The following is an 18,626-nucleotide window of genomic DNA, read 5'->3' on the forward strand; positions in this document are numbered from 1 at the left end:
TTTATGTGACGCCGACTATAGTTGCCATTGTTTTCATTGACAACAGCCCGGATGTAAAAATCATCACTGAAAGTACCGAAGCGCAACCTGGTGTAAATAACGTGAATGCAAGCCATTAGTATTAGGTGTCGACTAAGAATGTTTACTATACAAAGTAGTTATATGACAAACTAAGCAAAATTATGCTGAAAGAGTAATCAGGGGAACCAAGATTTGAGCGAAAATTAAACAAAAATATATTCCAAGCTAGACAAGGAAAGCGGGCATACAACATAGAACATGAAATAACCAAAGTAACACGTACAAAAAACAGAAGTTCATGAGCAACCCGGACTCCAATACAAAACGGGAAATGGACTGGTGCAGTAAGCGTCTCCTGCTTTTATATAGAAACACTGACCAAGTTGCTCATAAAATGTCACATCCGGGGTAGACAAAAGAGAAAAGGAAACAAATCGGTTTTCATGGTGCAGATGGATACATCATAACGAAGCACGAGTTTGATCACGATGTCATAATTGTCAAAATATGATTGCTTTCAAACTTTCTTTTCAAATAACAACCTGGTGATCATTTATTTTTAAAACTATCACATTATGACATTTTCCAAGATACCAAACCCATTAATTTACAGCACGAGAACGCGTTCTGCTTAGTCTTAACGGCGAATAGGGAGGTGCCATGAGGATCAGGGTTGTATGGTATAAATTTGAGGACCATTTTGTCATTGTACACCAGAAATCATGCCATGCGTCGCTTGATAACTTCTTTCAAACATCAAAAACAGATGTCTCTAGAAAAAGATTTATCTTTCGATAAATATGTGAAAGCTAAAGTTCACAAAAATTCAAATTGATGTTCAATATATATTGATTCATAATTTACGAGCACTACTAGATTTAATATCAGTTCTAAATACAATTTATATTAGAAGCGAAAAATCTGTTATACACTACACGAATGAACTCTCACCAGCAGTATTAGAACTAAATACACAGGAAGGTCTATACCCAAGAATAAATTGTATATAGAAATAGTCAAAACTGAAATACTAAATTAGAAAGCCACATCTAGTACCATTTCTGTGCATTTATATAATATGAATATCACTTGTAAATAACAGTATATGTAAGAATAATGCAAATTCAATGATATGTGATACATCCCCAAAAAAGGCTACTTATTTCTTATGTTTGTTGTTGTTACGTCGCTTTATAGATCTTTATGGTGATTTGTATTATCATTCATTCCGATCTGTCTGCTCTTAGGAGATATCCATATGGAAAATCCCATAGTTTTTATTGCATTTTAGTATCATTTACAGAGTTGTCTTCGCTAATTTTGAATTCTACAGTTCATTCTATATTATTTTTATCTCTAATGAACACAAGTTATGTGAAAAGCCACATGTTTCTTCCTGTTTATTATGACATTTAAAACGAAATATAAACAAAATATAAAAATATGTAGGCTTTCCAACCGTAAATCACATTTTGCATGATTCTTATGTTGAGTGCTGCTTTAATTGTTTGTGTTGTTCGTTAACAAATATGAGCGTACAACCTCAACCACCTTCCCCCAAGTAATCCATAAACATGGTGGGTATGGTCAACAACTACTAACGACAGTCGTAATGAACCAACCAGCTGCAATGGGAAACCATCTTACAATTGGCAATATTCATGGAACAAGGCAGTAGACGTCTGCAAAGTTTGACTGCTTTTCGTATATTGGATCTTGTATGCTTTAGAACCTATTAAGCATCAGATTAACATCGCATTTGTTTTTTTTTTTTTGTTTTTTGTTTTGTTTTTTTATATTTTTTTGTTGTTTGTTTTTTGTTTGTTTTTTTATTATATATATTGTATTTGTTTTGTGTGTGTGTGTGTGTGTATGTTTTCTTGAAAATAAACATGTCTTTACATATTCATTTTAATTTTTATAATTTAAATCTTAAATATCTGATTCGTTGTCGACCACCGGGCAAAGCGAATGTCCTTGGGTAGTACCGGGCAAAGCGAATGTCCCTGGGTAGTACCTTTCTAATTGCTCCTTTATGTCAGCATTTTTGCAAAAATTAACACTTTCCAATATAAAGGGAGTACCGTCGCCAAATCGTAGTCTATGTCTATTTGAATGACAGTTGGATTAACATACATTATCTGTTATTGAAACAAACTTGATGTTTATACATATATACACTTCTGTAACAGGTGCATACGGGTGGTTCTGTTACTGTTGTACGCTGACCTAGATAGCATCGAGAATAGGAGAATCTCCCTATACAACTACTTGTCATATAGCATCGAATATGTGGCTACTCGTAAACACTAAGGTTATATGCACTGTACTAAACATTGAGATACAAAATGCAATTCTTTTGACTTTCTCTGGTATGAATCATTGGTTTAAAGTACTTCTTCTCTACCATATTTTTTAGATCTTACTTTCTAAGGTGTTTGTATCTTAAGATGCTGTTATATGGTCCTCTTTGAAACACGTGTACTGCATACCGTAAGTTCCAAATAGGCTTCTGGAACAGGGTTATGTTTCTCCAAGTCATCACTACGGAAGTTTTATAGTCGTCAACATGGTCTCGTGGATCGTTATGATGTATCCTTCTGTTCCATGAAAACTGATTTATTCAACGTGTCATAGTTTTCATTTCGTAGTGTGTCTAGAAAACCAGAGGACGCTTACCCAACCGGTACACCCGATTGATGTTCCTGTTTTTTTAGTGGAGCCGGGGTTGCTCATTTAATTTCATTTCTTAGTACATGTTACTGTTGTTGTTTTAAGAACTTTGTTGTGTGTTTTTTGTCTGTTTACCCTGTCTAGACTGTATCTAAGTAAAATATAATATTTTGATTTTTGCTCGAATCTTGCTTCTCCGGGTTACGTTTTCATCATCTCAAACTATACCTGACACTAAATTCTCATTTCCTTTGATGTCATAGTTTTTATGAGGAAATGAAAGTAACTATGGAATTGTACATAAAAGTGAAATCTAAACATCATAAATATATCAATTTTTAATGTTGACATTATAATAACAAAATATGAATATGTATAATAGGGAAATACAGTCTATAAAAATTGCTTGTATTTAAGACGTCTATCAAATAGTTATGATTGTGCAAAATATTATAAGTCTACTTCCATACTTTCGTGTGTTAAATGCCAAACCATATACATTAAGATAAATTTGTTGGGTAGGTGGCGCTTTATTGTAAATACCTTTGATTTATATCCCTTTATAATGGTGTCATCTTGTGAATTCTTCGTAAATAGCAACTTGAAAAACCAACGAGGTATAAGTCTGCACTGCAGCTTTTACTTTAACAAGCCGAGCTACTCATAGTGCTTTCTATATCTCCGTATTAAGAAAAACTGCAAATTCAAATGAAATGGTCAAATTGAATACAAAAACATACAGCTATAAGAAATCAATTTCTGTCAGGTACCACACAAATATAAATTTTGTATGTAAAGATAGTGAAATATTCGACACAGAGAATAGAAGGTGTGTATTTGGGCATGACAAACAAACATTTATCACAAAGTCATTTACATTTTGACTAGTTATAGTCCAAAGCCGGTCATATTTACCAATATGATGGGCCAAAGGCCTATAATTCAGCGAACCTGAAAATGGCGCTTAATGACATCTTTATTAATTAATTAAAAGTTCAATATTATCATGTATTATCATGTAACAAAAGTTGCTTCAGTAAGTAGTTTGAAAACTTCATTTCTTACATTTACTTATGTTAGTCCTGAAAAATTCGAAAGATCTTTTGGAGACAATCAGTTCAAGACTATTATCTGAATTTAATAGCATTAAAACCTATGATTTTTCAACACTGTATATTTCTATTCCCCATACTCAGTTAAAATCCCGAACATTATACATCGTCGTTTTTTCCAAAAAAGATGATACACCTAGATACAAATATATAGTTCTTGGTAGAGATTCCTCATACTTTGTAAGAAATTATGCCAAATCATCTTCCAAATATACAGAGGAAGATGTTTACAAAATGCTGGAATTTTTAATCGACAACATATTTGTCCAGTGTGGTGGACGTGTTTTTCAACAAACGGTCGGCATTCCAATGGGAACAAATTGTGCTCCTTTACTAGCTGACCTATTCCTTCACTCTTATGAGGCTGACTTTATAGCTGATCTGATCAGAAAGAAAGAATATTGTTTAGCTAGATCCTTCAATCTCAGTTTCCGCTATATAGATGACGTGTTATCTTTAAACAATCCTAATTTCGGGGATTTGATACATCGCATCTACCCAAAAGAACTTGAGATAAAGGATACTATAGACACTGTGAAGTCGGCCTCATATCTTGACCTACACTTAGAAATCGATGGTAAAGGAAAACTATTGACCAAACTTTACGACAAACGTGATGACTTTTCATTCAGAATTGTCAACTTTCCTTTCACCTGTGGCAACATCCCTTCGGCTCCTGCGCATGGAGTGTTCATATCACAACTCATACGTTATGCCAGAGCTTGCCGAAACTACGCAGACTCTTTGTATCGCGCTAGAACTCTAACAAATAGGCTTCTGGAATAGGGTTATGTTGCTACAAGATTAAAGTCATCACTATAGAAGTTTTATGGTCGTCATCATGAACTCGTGGATCGTTATGGTGTATCCATCAGCACCATGAAAACTGATTTATTCAACGGGTCATAGTTTTCCTTTCCTTGTTTGTCTACCCCGGACTTGACTTTTTATGAGCAACTCGGCGGGTGTTTCTAGAAAAGCAGAGGATGCTTACCCTACCGGTGCACCTGGTCCATGCTCCCAGTTTTTAGTGGAGTCCGAGTTGCTCATTTACTTTTGTTACTTTGTATGTATGATTTTAGTTACTTTATGTTCTTTGTTGTGTATGTCTGTTTTCCATGTCTGGTCTTTGTCCCTGGATTACATTCTTTTGATTACCGCTATAACCTTGGTTCCCTTGATTACTCTCTAACACAAATCCCTTCGAAATATAAACAATAGATCAAACGTATAAAATGAAATACTGCTTATTAAAATTTTATATTCGGTTTCAAGTTATTAAAAACCCACGTATATATCAATTTAAATTGTTATGCTTGTTTATAGATTAAAGCTTATAGAGGTAAACAGCTACCTTAGATATAGTTAACAACCAACTACTAGAAGTCTGTTATGACTTAACGATTAAGAAATGTACCCGATAAAAGCTCACCAAACAAGGAAGAAGTTTAGACAACTAGATCTTTTAGACTAAATGGTTTTTCTCTGCGAATTTACTTACCATTTGTGATCTAATATTTGTATTGTTATATATCATATTAAGATTATGCAAAAAATGTATTCAATTCATTTATTCAACTTCCTTTTTTGCTAGGAAGGGGGTAATCATAGACAAGATTTTACCGTACCAAAATTCTTTCATGAAAGGAAAATATAAATCTTACAGCATAATACTAAATTTATCTCAAACTTCTTATAATGGTTATGGAAATCATTAAACCATTCAACGAAAAGAAAGGCAAAAGCATACAGCAGCCATCAAAAAGTCCAATTTAGCTCAGTTAAAAACATCTGCTTAATAATGTGAAACCAAAATTTCGACAAAACTTGTGAAATGACACATAGACTGACATCCTGAGAAACTTATGTTGCTTCAGTTGTAAATGACGGTTTAATAATATTCAATAAAATATATTCAAATTAAACTTTTGTTTTTAAAAATAATCAATCTACTGATACAATAGATATCATCAAATGTAAATTATGATAATGAAGTAGCATGTTTTTGAGGCCTTACTGTAGAAAAGGTTGCACTGTGTTTTCCTGCAGTTACTTGTAAATCCATTGTACATGTAGATAAAAAAATATGTTCGGAATATTTTCTTTCTATTAATTTTGTTTCAAAAATCTTCTAATAATACGAGTTAAGATTGAAAAAAAATGGTATTCAGAGAATACAAAAGATAATTTAGATGTCGTGTTTACAAAGCATTGTTTTTGAAAATAGTGTTGAAATTGAAAATTGACTTATAACGGGAATAAGTATGGTGAATATGTCAGAGAAACAGCAACCAAACCGGGATGAACATGACAGCCCACGGCCACCCATTGGTCTTCAGTGAACGACGGGGAAACCCTTACACCCTAGGGCAGGTTACAGCTGGTCCAAAAACACCATTATACACAGGTACTGCAATTTGGTTGCCCCTTAATACTAAATAGGAGACAAGTCTGACTACTTTATTGACAAAAAATCGGGGACTTCAGGTCCATCTCCACTTGCATCGATCCAGCGGTCATAAAATACAAAGAAAATATCAATCATTTATATATTGCAAATTATGATATACTGTACACGTTTTCTAGGGTAACCTGCCACCAGGAGCAGTATGATTTAATATATAGGTCGATCAAAATAAAAAAAAAGTTCCTCTTGTATACAAGAAGTACTCAAAACCAAAACTACCGAAATAGAAGCCAAATCATCATCGAGAGGTTCTACCATGTGCAGTGCAAGGAATGAAGTATCGGTGATTAATGTATTATGGAATGTTAAAACTGCATATTTTTATAATTATGATAAATATAATTCGGGGTCAGAAATGTCAGACTATTGGGTTGGTGAATATTTTTGGGGACCTCAGTTCCACCACCAGTGGCATTGGCTCAGTGGTTGTATAATAAAAAGAAAATAACAATCATATGTATTTTTCAAAAAAACTGAATACGCTGTACACGTGTCTCAAGGAGTAACATCTCGATTTAACAAACAATTATGTATTCAAGCATTAGTAAAATCCATGATTTATGATGAAGGGTAAAGACAAAAGAATCAACGGCTTCCATTCAAAGGGAAAAATGAAATAATTCCCTTGAAGTTCTCTATACAAGATTATGACACATGTAGCTCAGAAAATCTTTTTGTATAAAAAAAATCGGGCATTATAATTTTTGTCTTGAATATTAAAAATAGAATGTGAAGTTAAACAAAACTTGAATTTCCCTCATGTGCTTTTGTATCTGAATGTAACTAAGATTACCACAGTTAGTCAAGTGCATTTCGATTTGACAAACTTGTGTTGTACATCAATGAAATCTGTACATCGGTGAGCATGCGCCAACGTGTTTCATGGAAGTTATTGAGAGGATGTTATCCTATTTCAATATTCAAATTTTATCGATCGAAATACCTAACTGGTATATTTAAAAGTGAATCTGAAAGTAAATTTGGACAGCTTTTAACTCAGTGATTATTTCATACAGGTATGAGAAAAATAAGAAAATCGGAAGTTAGTTGCTTCACAATTTTCTCGAATAGAAATAATTCTGTGAAACTGGTCTTTCCTTAGTTTTGTTAAACCTTTAGAAAACCCGATTTTTGCTTTTTAAGTGGATTTTTATACGTTAAAGTGTAGTATATTTCATTCTAATCTTGATGTTGTGATATCAAGTTGTACATGTAATCTTATATTCCTTCTTATTTCAGTGTATCCGCATTGATGTTTATGCAAACGTAGATTATTTTATTATTTGAAGCTTCGTAAAAATCTTGACAAAAATATGGAATGATATTTCCCAACTGAATAATTATAAAATAGAACTTAATCAGATTATGACGTTTGTATGCAAAGTTTCTTGCTGTGAGTGTATATTTTATTAATAAATGAAAAGCCAGGCCATACCAGTTGTGTTAAAAACCGATGAGTCATATCTAGTCCCAAAACAAATCTCGACAATCTCAAATGCGAAGCGGCTGATAGTTTAGGCGCCATTTTGTTTTCGTAGCAACGAGATTCACGCTGGCTTATGATATATATTTCAAGTAACACACATGCAACTCTGGTACTTTGTCCTTATCTATATTGTTGCTCAAATGTTTCCGTTAATATAAATTCGTTCCATTTAAAAGAAACTGATATTTAGTCGACCAGTATTTCCATTTTTGGTACGGCTGAATTAGCAAGAAATTTAATTTAAAAAATCCATGGCTTAATAGCATCTTTGTTCACTTATTGGAATGACAATGGAACTGTATTCATTCTTGTTTTAAGCAATCTTTAAACGAAGCAATATTTAGATAAACCACCAGTTGTAAGTCAATATCTGTAACTATGTGGGTTAGGAGTGAGAGAATAACTTATTTTGCTTTTTTTGGCTAATATTGTAACTGTTACAAGTAGAGAAAAGGTTCAAGGCTGAAATGTTTTTTTTTTTATCAAACATTCATAAGGAGAGGAAATTAGTTCAGGTCAGATATTCAGTCATTGTAGGGCCTCTAGTTCTACTTTACAATCGTTTACTGCAAAATAAAAATGATAATATTCCCACGATTAGATATCTAATATCAATCCTAGATAAGGTGGGATAACAATCAAGGTTTTAAAGTGTGTAATGGTTATGTGAGTCAATCTCGCATACACTTACCGCTAATGTTGGTTTTGAAACTGAATGATAAATCAAGGTATTTCCCAATTTAGTTTGTTACAACTATATTATTGAAATATTATTAAGGCCCTGTAAATCTATTTCAACCTACCATTTTGTTTGAAATGTCTGTACCAAGTCGGGACATTTGCAGTACTAGCTACATGTACTCCGATGGTGTAATATCTATTTTGCCAGATGTAATTTCGACTTGAAAACGTGGAAATGTACTTAATTTTTCATTTTAACCCCATTTTCCGACGTGTCCGTAAGTTTGACCAGAAGAATTTATACAAATATTGAAAAAAAAATTATAAAAGAGAAGTGAAAAAAAAGGTTGTTTGGTTCTGGTCAATGTATGCAGCCAAACCGCAAAATACAAAGCCGTGTCGTCTGCTACAGCGTCAAGAAGAAAGAATGGCGTCGTTCCTGACAGAACATTTATCTACTCCGTAAAAGGTATATATTTATATTATTTGATAGGTGTCAAAGAGTTTATCCCGGGAATTTATAGAAAATGTAAAAGTTGTACGACATAAAGTTTACATCTTATGACAAGGGAGAAGGGGTAGACTAAGGGTAGGCTGTCAGGCTATAAGATATTTGGTTTGAGTTACGCTGTCACAGACCTGTGTATTAATTGTAGGTCTCTGGTTATGCACTGAGTATTTACTTGTATACAAATGTATATGTATTTTAGGTGTGTTTAAAATAAAGTTGTTATCCCATATCATTTCGAATCATTCGGCATCGTCCCGGGGCATGGTATTCTTTATGGTGAATGAAAACGCCGAATCGCCATGTAGACATATTCGTGATTTTGCAAAATATTGACGTGAAGAAAAAATTTGACATTACAACATTTTTTTAAAAAGCTTAAAGAAACAGCACAGCAGATGTTTAAAAATGTTCACCAACAACAAATATAGTCTATTTTAGAGCATTGATCAACAGATAGCGAATGTAGCTTAATCGGTAACGTACTTGTCTACTGACACCAAAATGTCCAATTCGAGTCTGACGGAAGATAACATTTTCATATTTATTTTTCGTTGTTTTATTTTATTTTATTTTTTTTTATTTTTGTTTGTGTTTTGTGTTCTTATATCTAAATTAACACTTTTTCGGTTAAGAGTTAAGACCCCTTCTTTAAGATAGTGTCTTGTTCCAACAATTTTTTGTTAGCGGTATACGTAGAAGAGCGGTATATTATAAGTTGCCTTGCTTAAATATCAAAGGTCAGTCTCGTATCCTTTAAATCGAATATTTTGTCTGCTTCACAATGCGCTAGTTTATGCCTAATATCGTGTCTATTTGATTGGATTACAAGTAGTAGTCGCCCGATCTTTTTTTCCAAAACATGTCAGCAAAATTGGTTCATGACGCCGTATCGCCTTGTATCAATTTAATATTCATCAAATATAAAGTAATGGAAATAGCATAAAATCACATTACAAGCAGTCTTCAAAATTAAATAAGGTTTTAAAACATGAACTTTCATTGACTTCTTGATGATAACCTTGATTGATTGATTGATTGATTGGGGTTTAGCGCCCAAGCAGCAATATCTCAGCTATATTCAGGCGATGAACATGAAATAGATGATAGAGTGAACATGACATGATGATGATGCAATGAAAAATGGGATGGGATGGGATATAATGATAATAGGGTCGACAAATTTTGATTGCCACTAGAAAAAGGGAGGGATGGGTAGGGTCGGGCAATTTAGTCTCCTGTGACGGAGTTCAAAGGTTACTACTATCGACAAGCTTAGCGCTGTGTTGGCCTATTCGTTTGACACCCGAACTAGCACGGGTCTTGATGATTAGCAATACAAATACTATTTATTTCCTGCGAAAAGTTTATCGGTCTGCATAGCTCAGTCAATAGCGTGTTTACTTTTTAACTAAAAAGACAAGCAGATTGAATCATGAAACTGCGCGCGCATTTTTTAAAATTTAAATATATATTTTTAAATATTGTTTTCATTAATATAAAATTATTTTTGATTCTTTTTTGTAGAAAGGTATGTTGTTTTTTTTTATCTGTCGTGCGTCTTTATTTACTATAGCGATGTGATACATTTCATACGTTGAAATAAGTTCCTTTGTCTTATATGCATCAATATATACATGTATGCAATATTTGAAGTCTAGATTCTATCTGCAAATTCCAACTTTTTTTTTTTACATTTTCTACATAGTTTAACGTTAACAAAATATTTAGTCTAAGAGACTCGTACGCACTTTTAAAATGAAATAGTTTCGATATCACGATGCAATGAAATTAATCAATTACTGACTACTGCATTATTACCACACTTTCTCTTTAGATTTTCAGGATGCCTGGACATGGACCTATAGAATATCCATGCATATTATGCAATAAGCGAATTAAACCAAATGAAAGGAGACTAATCAATAAAGGTTTAATAAAAACATTACGGAAATGTTTTATGATCAAAAGAACAGACACCAGAGTCATTTGTCAAAAAAGCAGGCATAAATATAATAAAATCAACACTGCCCCTAAACTGGTTCCACAGAGGTTCAAGAATGATTCACCCAGTAACACAAAAGAATGTTATTTTGACTTCACTCCAGACAATAATGTTACCCATACAGTGCATATTGTGTCCTATGTGAAATGCCAGGACCAAATTGACCGTAGTATCTACGGATTCAAGATATAAAACATTCATGGCTCATAATGTACTTCTTCCAGCAGAGTCAACATGTTGTCCTTAACATATTATTGACGGTGCCTTAAGTAAAGAATCCATTAACAACGCACAAAGTTTCAAAGATACGTCATATGTAAATAGCGCTACAATAATGGAATTTTGCCGCAGTTGAAAATGAGACTTGAAGATCCAAAAAGGCTTGAATTTGTTGACCCAAAGCCCTTTCTGAGGATGACTACAAACTTTGACATAATTGAGCAAAATCTACTTTGATGATCTCATGAGGTATGTTTCTGGCATACAAAAAATCTAAATCAAGAACAATCAGGTCGTGTGTTGCAGTTTTCCTCACTAATATGAAATCTTCTATAGACAATAAGATGCTGGCAGATATGTTTAAAATGACAAAACCTCAGGTAATTGAGATGTATAATAGGTAAATAATTGATTTCCATCTTTCATGTTGTTGAGTCAAATTGTATAAAATACCAATATCAAGGTCATTTTTTGAATTTGAAGCGTCAAGGGGTAGGCGAACCGGTATAAACTGTATGACGCAGAAATATTGCCCCTGTTGCCTTTCAATATATCCGTCCCTTTTTATGTTTAAGAGTTGAGTGCATTATTTTACTTATCATGATTCAGTCACAGTGTTTCAGGAGAGAGATAATGTATGGATAGATTGTCGAAAATAAGTAAACAGCTAATGTTGTGTTTGCGATCCTTAATTTTCTCCGTTCACGAACAAGTCTGAATATAGCTGAAATATTGCTGCTCGGACGTTAAATCCCAACAATCAATCAATCAATCAATCAATCAATCAATCAATCAATCAATCATGAACTTATAATTAATCAAGCTGGCCGAGTCTAGGGCGCTGGACTTTGTGCAGGGGGTGTAGCGAAGGCGCTGTAGCAAATAGAGTCCAGCGCCCTAGACCAACGAAAGCTATATTTTTATATAGCATAGGTGGTCGAGTGGTCTAGATTTCGTGTCGTCGTTGTCAATGTCGTCGTCGTTAGCTTTTTTTTAAACTCTTCTCCTCTGACACTACTTGACCAATTGGAACCAAACTTGGTATGAATGTTTTTTTAGGTGTCCTGCATACAACCGATGTAGGCATTTTTGATCCGTTGGAAAACATGGCTGCCGTTACTAAAAATTGAACATAGGGGTCAGAGAGTAGTTGTTTTGCATATATCTCCAAAACCGTCAGCCAAATCTGACATAAAGTAACAGTGTTCAACATGATGAGATCTATCTGTGGTGAAATTTTCATTTTAATCTGTTAAGCCATATTGGAGTTATTGCTCTATTTCGATATTTTTTGCTATTTTTAATGTAATTTCTTTCAAACTGTTCTTCTCTGACGTTATTTGACCAATTGAAAGCAAACTTGGCGTGAATATTCCTTTGTGTATCCTGCATAGAACTGATATGGATATTTTTTGATCCGTTGAAAAACATGGCTGCCGTTACTTCAAAAAAGAACATAGGGATCAGACAGTAGTTTTTTGATTTCGTGTATATCTCCAAAACTTTTAGAATTATCTAAACACTTTCAATTCCTGAAATGATCCTTATTATATGGCCTTCAAAAGTCTTAGATATAGAAGTTGTCAGGTGACTACTTGTAAGAGTTATTGCTCCTGAAAGATAAAAATTGATGTTATTTTTACAGTGTTCAGCCAATATCTTGAAAACAATAATAGATAGAAAGAAAATATCGAATGCTGCACTGATCCTTATGATAAGTCCTACCAAAGCCGTCTTGAGTCAGAATTGTTGGACAACTCCTTTCTAAATTTATTGTCCTTGAAAGACTTTATCCAGGTGAGCGATTCAGGCTCCTGAGAGCCTCATGTTTTAGTTATGGTGGTGATGTGGTAATGACTTTACTATATTTTTGACATGTTACGGAAGGACACTGGCCATGTCAAAATAGTTCATCAACACACTGAAGAAACAAGCTTTAGGCAAGTGCTACCGGTAGCTAGAACTGAAGCCTTGTCCTTTATTTTTTCAATGGCCGTTGCTAAGTGCGACACTAACTGTGCAAAAAAAATCTGTTGAAAGAGGAAATAGAAATAGGACAGTTGGATAAAATGTCTTACAAAATATAAAACAGAGGATACGTCGGAAGGTTTTCCTAGATATACGGAAGATAAGATAGGTGAAATAACAGTAGGCGTATACCAGGTTAAACATGCAAGGAGCTATACGCAAGAACATTTCAATCAGGATTGGAACTATGAAATGCTAATTGACGCTAATGATAAAGGGCTTTTAACAGGTAAAATACAAAGTAGACATACCTTTAGTAAAGAGTACATGAGCTGGATACGATATGAAGAGGGTGTTATTAAATCTTGTTATTGTCAGTGCAAATCTGGTGCTAAATAGTTGGTACATGTGCACATATAACAAGCATAATTTGGTACTTACATGTAGCTTTTGCATGCCACTCAGGTTTAAAATTAGACGGTAGTAGACAGCGGAAAGATTATATTAAGGATGCTGCAGTAGTTCCGGAAACCGTTGATGAAAGTGATGGTGACAGCAGTGTGATTAAAAAGTGAATGTGTTGAGAGGATTTTTCGCGTATTACTTGAGTAGCTGGACAGTTAATACCAGTACAAAATATTTCTTTTTTATTCGTATAATGAATAAATAAATTACATTTGATCCATTTGTTAATTACATGTATTTAGAGCTGGCAACAGAAGTAGTGTTATATTTTGAAGTGTGACGTAACGTCATTTAAGACAATCTTAATCTAGATGGCTGATTGAAAAACTTATTTCTTCCGGGAAAAAAAATGTAAAAAGCATTGTATTTCTATAAATTACTTACCTTAGGGGTACTTTCAGCAAAAAATTAAGAAAACACTGTAACAGGGCCAATTTCCTCCGAAAACGTACTTTCTCCTTTTGAAGATAGACGATATATATTTTGTAAAATTTAAATTATGAATCAAAGGCTGAAAGCTACATTTATCTAGTTGATATTCCCCGAAAATGAGTTATTATGTAATTATGAATCCAGTACTAAAATATTGGCGACAAATGTCTTTATGTATTAAAATGTACCCTAATATGTAATAACGGAATACACATTTATTTATGGGCATATTAGACAGGATATAACGCACAATAGAATGAAAAACTTGATGGTTTTGGGGCCCAGTAGGAAAATTCATTATATAGCAGGAGTCGTCTTATTTAGAGGGTTTTATGGATTTATCATGGGTCGGTGTTTTCTATATCGATTTATAAAGCATAAAAACATGGTCCACACACCAAGAAACTGGGATTACCGTTCAAGAACCCAAACAGATGTAGCATACAAGGTCATATAACACTTACTTGTTTTTTATTCAGCTTCATGTATCGGATGAAATCAGATCATTTCTGATGAATTCATTCTGATTCGGCATTAGTTGGAGATTTTCATGACAAACCATTTTCATGTCTTTTTATAACATGTATTTAAACGATACAAACAGTTTTAACAAAGGTGAGTAATTCACGACAATTCCTTATTTAGGAATGGTATCTTTAATCAGGTGTTCAATACGGGTTGTGTCCGTGTGGTGTTTTCCGGTGAGAGTTAGATATTTCCGTTTATCAAACAACCTATTATGGTCAAACGTAACATTAATCGTTATGAAAGTATTATATTATTTTAAACATCTACATAACAAAACAAACAAACAAACAAAACAAAAGCAAAAAAAAGGAAAACACATTTAATTCATAATTTTGGAAAAATTTCTAGAAAAGCAGAGGGCGCTTATATCTGCAATATCTGCCCTCTCATGAGCGTTACTGGCATCACTTCCGCACAGCTCTACATGTTCAAAATATTATCCTGTTCATCGGAGACTTCACAGTCTATTTGATGTGATATTGTCAGTTGATATTGCGAAACACTCAATTTATCTACAAGTCTTTTATGATTTTTCTTTCTTTGAAAGCAAAATGAATTAAATAATTCATTAGCCAATTAAAAAAAGCCATGTAATAATGAAATAATCTATAATTATTAATATATCTACAGCAATAATGAGTGTTGACCCGCACGTGCCACCTCCGCCCCAAGTCATGCCACACTACGTTGGTCAACAACAGCAACAGCAGCAAACAACGATCGTAGTAACACAACCTACTGTTGAAGGAAAGAAACTTCTCATTGGGAACATTCACGGAACAAGACAATGGACTTCTGATCTCTTTGATTGTTTCTCTGACTGTGGGACATGTATGTATCAATTAAGAAATAATTCATGGAGGGGGTAGATTTGTACTCATTTTAACACGGGTACAGCATTTATATTCGATTATTTAACACCGAGCGACAGCAAGGTGTTAAACTAGGATATAAATTCCAAACCCATGTTAAAATGAGTTCAAATCAACCCCCGGAAGAAATTATTTCTTTTCTAATATGACAAATGCTGTATTTTTTGTGATGAAATTTCCTTTTGCGTAGCCAAAATAACGGCTGTTCCGTTTAACCTCCCCCATATGGAAGTTGGATTAAATTTGTATATCTATGTCATCGTATGTGTTAAATGTGTGTATTTATCTAATTGATTTCATTTAGATAACCTTTCAGCTGTTAACGTTATAAACAAAATATAAAAAATAAAAATATATAGGCTTTCCAACTATGTATCACATTTTGCATGATTCCTAGCTGGAGTGCTGCTTAACAAATTACATTGCCAGAAAATAAAATTACCAATTTCTAAAAATTAAAGTTAATTCTGGAAACTGTTTAACAAAAATTGTGATGCCACAAACGCAAAGATTTAAAAAAAAATATATTTTTGTACATGTTAACTCTGATCAAAATAATCATTAACCCGGATGTTATGAAGCATTCTGTGAGAGGTAAAGGGAGTGGGTCCTAGGACGCGACGAAAGAGAAATCGGAATTATTTAGGCACACACAATAAAAACTGTATTAAGCAAACATTACATGCGGAATCGAGCAATAGAAATTTGGTGGTTTGGAATTTACCTATTGAGAAAAAAATTTTTTGGCAAATACCGGTACAGTCTTGACCTTACATACTCTTCATCGTGCCTTCTGGTGTATAAGGTCTCCTCACATCTCCGGTAGTCATTCTGTTTTTTTTTGCCAGTAGCGTTGTCCACTCCCAGGTGTATCCCTGTGTTTTTAGTTGTTAGTTCTAGATCTAATATTCGCCTCAAATTGATCATTGGTCGACTGCCATTTCTCTATTCTATAAGGTACAACCTTGAACATGTAGATAAAATGCACGCAAAGTAACGATTTTTATTCTAATTGTAATGTTAATTTCTAATTCTTTGTTATATATTAAACCAGGTATGTACGGATGGTGCTGTTATTGCTGTATGATCTCATCCATTTCTTCAAGACTGGGTGAATCTTGTTGTACAGTGTGTTGTGTACCAGCGGCTGATATAGGCTTACGAACAAGGATAAGAACACTTGGTGACATACAGGTATGTTTGATTGTAAGACAACTTTTTCGATGATGTATTGATCATACCTAATGACAAGTTAGTATGTTTTGAAATCTTGTCATGAATCTTCTTTAAATGCATTTGTATTTTTTTAGTCTCGGTCAATGGTGGTAGCCTAATTACATGTAAGAATATTCATTTATAGATAACATTGAATAAATTTAAACAACTAATGAACGGTTATTGTCACCGCAATTCACAGGCGATACATCAGACACATCTATCATAGAATATTTGGTATTCAGGCTTCTCATGATCTACCTTTTAATTGTACATTGCAATGTAAAAGTCACAAATACATATTTGTGATGATTTAATTTGACTTACACGTATATAGTAACATTGAATGTCCAACTTTATGTTGACTCGGTACATGTTAATTTAAGGGCATCAATGATACCCAATTATATCTGTAATTGCCTGGGGAAAAGCCATCTTTTATATTCTGGGTAATTGACAGGACCAACATAAAAAAAGGCATAATAATATTGATATATTTTTTACCGAATATAAACAGTAAATATAGTTTACTAAATTACCCTTTGAGCATTCTCTTTTTGTGGTTTTATTATTTGACGTTATGTCCGACGGACAGTTTTTCATCATCTCGGTATATGTTACGTTATGTACTCGCCACAACTTGTGAGAAATGTTTGAATCAGATTGCAGCTTATCGGAGTGAATTTATGGTTGAGGATAAGCATATTTGTGTTAACTGGCATCTTTCATCAGCTGAAACAAATACTAGGCGGCGGTTTCGGAGCAAAGTGTGGAACTCATCCGTAGAATATTTTATAAATAAATGACACATTTTGTTTAAAGATCATTCATGTTTAAACTTTCTCATAAATAATGAAACTGTTACATTAAAGCAAAACTATACTAATGGACAGGAGTTAAAAATACATAGTTAATGATTAAATGTACACATGTAAACAACACAGATACTATAAATGTTCCACTGTTCAAAAGAGGTATACTTAATTGATACGTCGTGTGTAACTAACAAAATAGGCCAAATATTTCAGAATGTAAAAATTCATAAAAAAAATATCATTTCTATTCATGGAGTACGGGGTTAGTTTGTAAGTGTAATCATTTTAAAATATTGTAGGGATCCATGTGTAATGACTGCATGACCATCGCATGTTGTGCTCCATGTGCTGCTTGTCAGGAATACCGTGAGCTGCAGAGAATGGGACTGTAAATTATGTTTCACTAATGCTGAATAATAACAATAAAACCGCCCATGGATTAATATTTGTAACTATAATAAACAATTTAACAGACAACATGTTTTATAATCTCTAGTAATTAAAAATGAATCAGTTGTTTTAAAATAGGAGTTTAACTGATAACAATAGTATTATTTTTGGCAGCAATTATGGCGTAAGATAATTTGATCTGTTTTCTCATGTTCAGAATATTGCTTCACGAAAAACTATTCAATACGACTAAATGTTTTTTTTACGAATTTCAATAGGATCTGAAGCGGATATTTACAAATATATGATTAACAACTTCAAAAAATAAATATGTTTATGCAGTTTCCTTGCAAAAAATATGGGTGTGTTTTTCATTTCTTATACGGTCTATTCCTTTTGACTATTGTCTACGATTAATCATTAAAGTACGTGGGTTGAGATAACCCCCATATGTCCCCCACTCATCAACCAAAATGTGATGATAAGGTATCCTTATACCTGGCATTTCCGAATCTTCTTATTGCAAAAAAAAAAATAAACTGAAGCATTTTTGGTTTGTTTTTGTTTGTTTGTTTGTTTGTTTGTTTGTTTTTTGCTCCTTTTTCACCTCGTTGAGGCAAAAATCCATTTTTACGGGTTTTTTTTATTCTTCGAACTTCTTATTTTTACAAAATGAGTAAACTAATATATTTATTTATCATCATGTAGCCAAATGTCTGAGCTTTTCAATGGTAACAGGAAAGTTGCAGTAACACTTAAGGTTTTGTTG

General features: G+C 33.3%; 1 protein-coding gene across 2 annotated transcripts; it reads left to right on the plus strand.

The window, feature by feature from the left end:
* The first annotated feature begins 7,138 nt into the window (after window positions 1–7,138).
* On the plus strand, window positions 7,139–18,413 carry LOC148614338 (cornifelin homolog B-like). Of its 2 annotated transcripts, none has more exons than XM_088588421.1 (4): window positions 7,139–7,289; window positions 15,196–15,396; window positions 16,492–16,631; window positions 17,767–18,413. In XM_088588421.1, exons 2-4 carry the CDS (start codon window positions 15,201–15,203, stop codon window positions 17,857–17,859), a joined length of 429 nt encoding a protein of 142 aa, XP_088444547.1. In that variant the 5' UTR covers window positions 7,139–7,289; window positions 15,196–15,200; the 3' UTR covers window positions 17,860–18,413. The 2 variants fall into 2 exon arrangements, with proteins under 2 accessions (XP_088444547.1, XP_088444546.1); XM_088588420.1 differs by lacking the exon at window positions 7,139–7,289 and adding an exon at window positions 8,460–8,487.
* The last annotated feature ends 213 nt before the right edge of the window (window positions 18,414–18,626 follow it).

The sequence above is a fragment of the Perna viridis genome, chromosome 6 (genome assembly GCF_037379345.1).
Source record: "Perna viridis isolate PV_CMFRI_1.1 ecotype Kerala chromosome 6, ASM3737934v1, whole genome shotgun sequence".
Taxonomy (NCBI): Eukaryota; Metazoa; Mollusca; class Bivalvia; order Mytilida; family Mytilidae; genus Perna; species Perna viridis.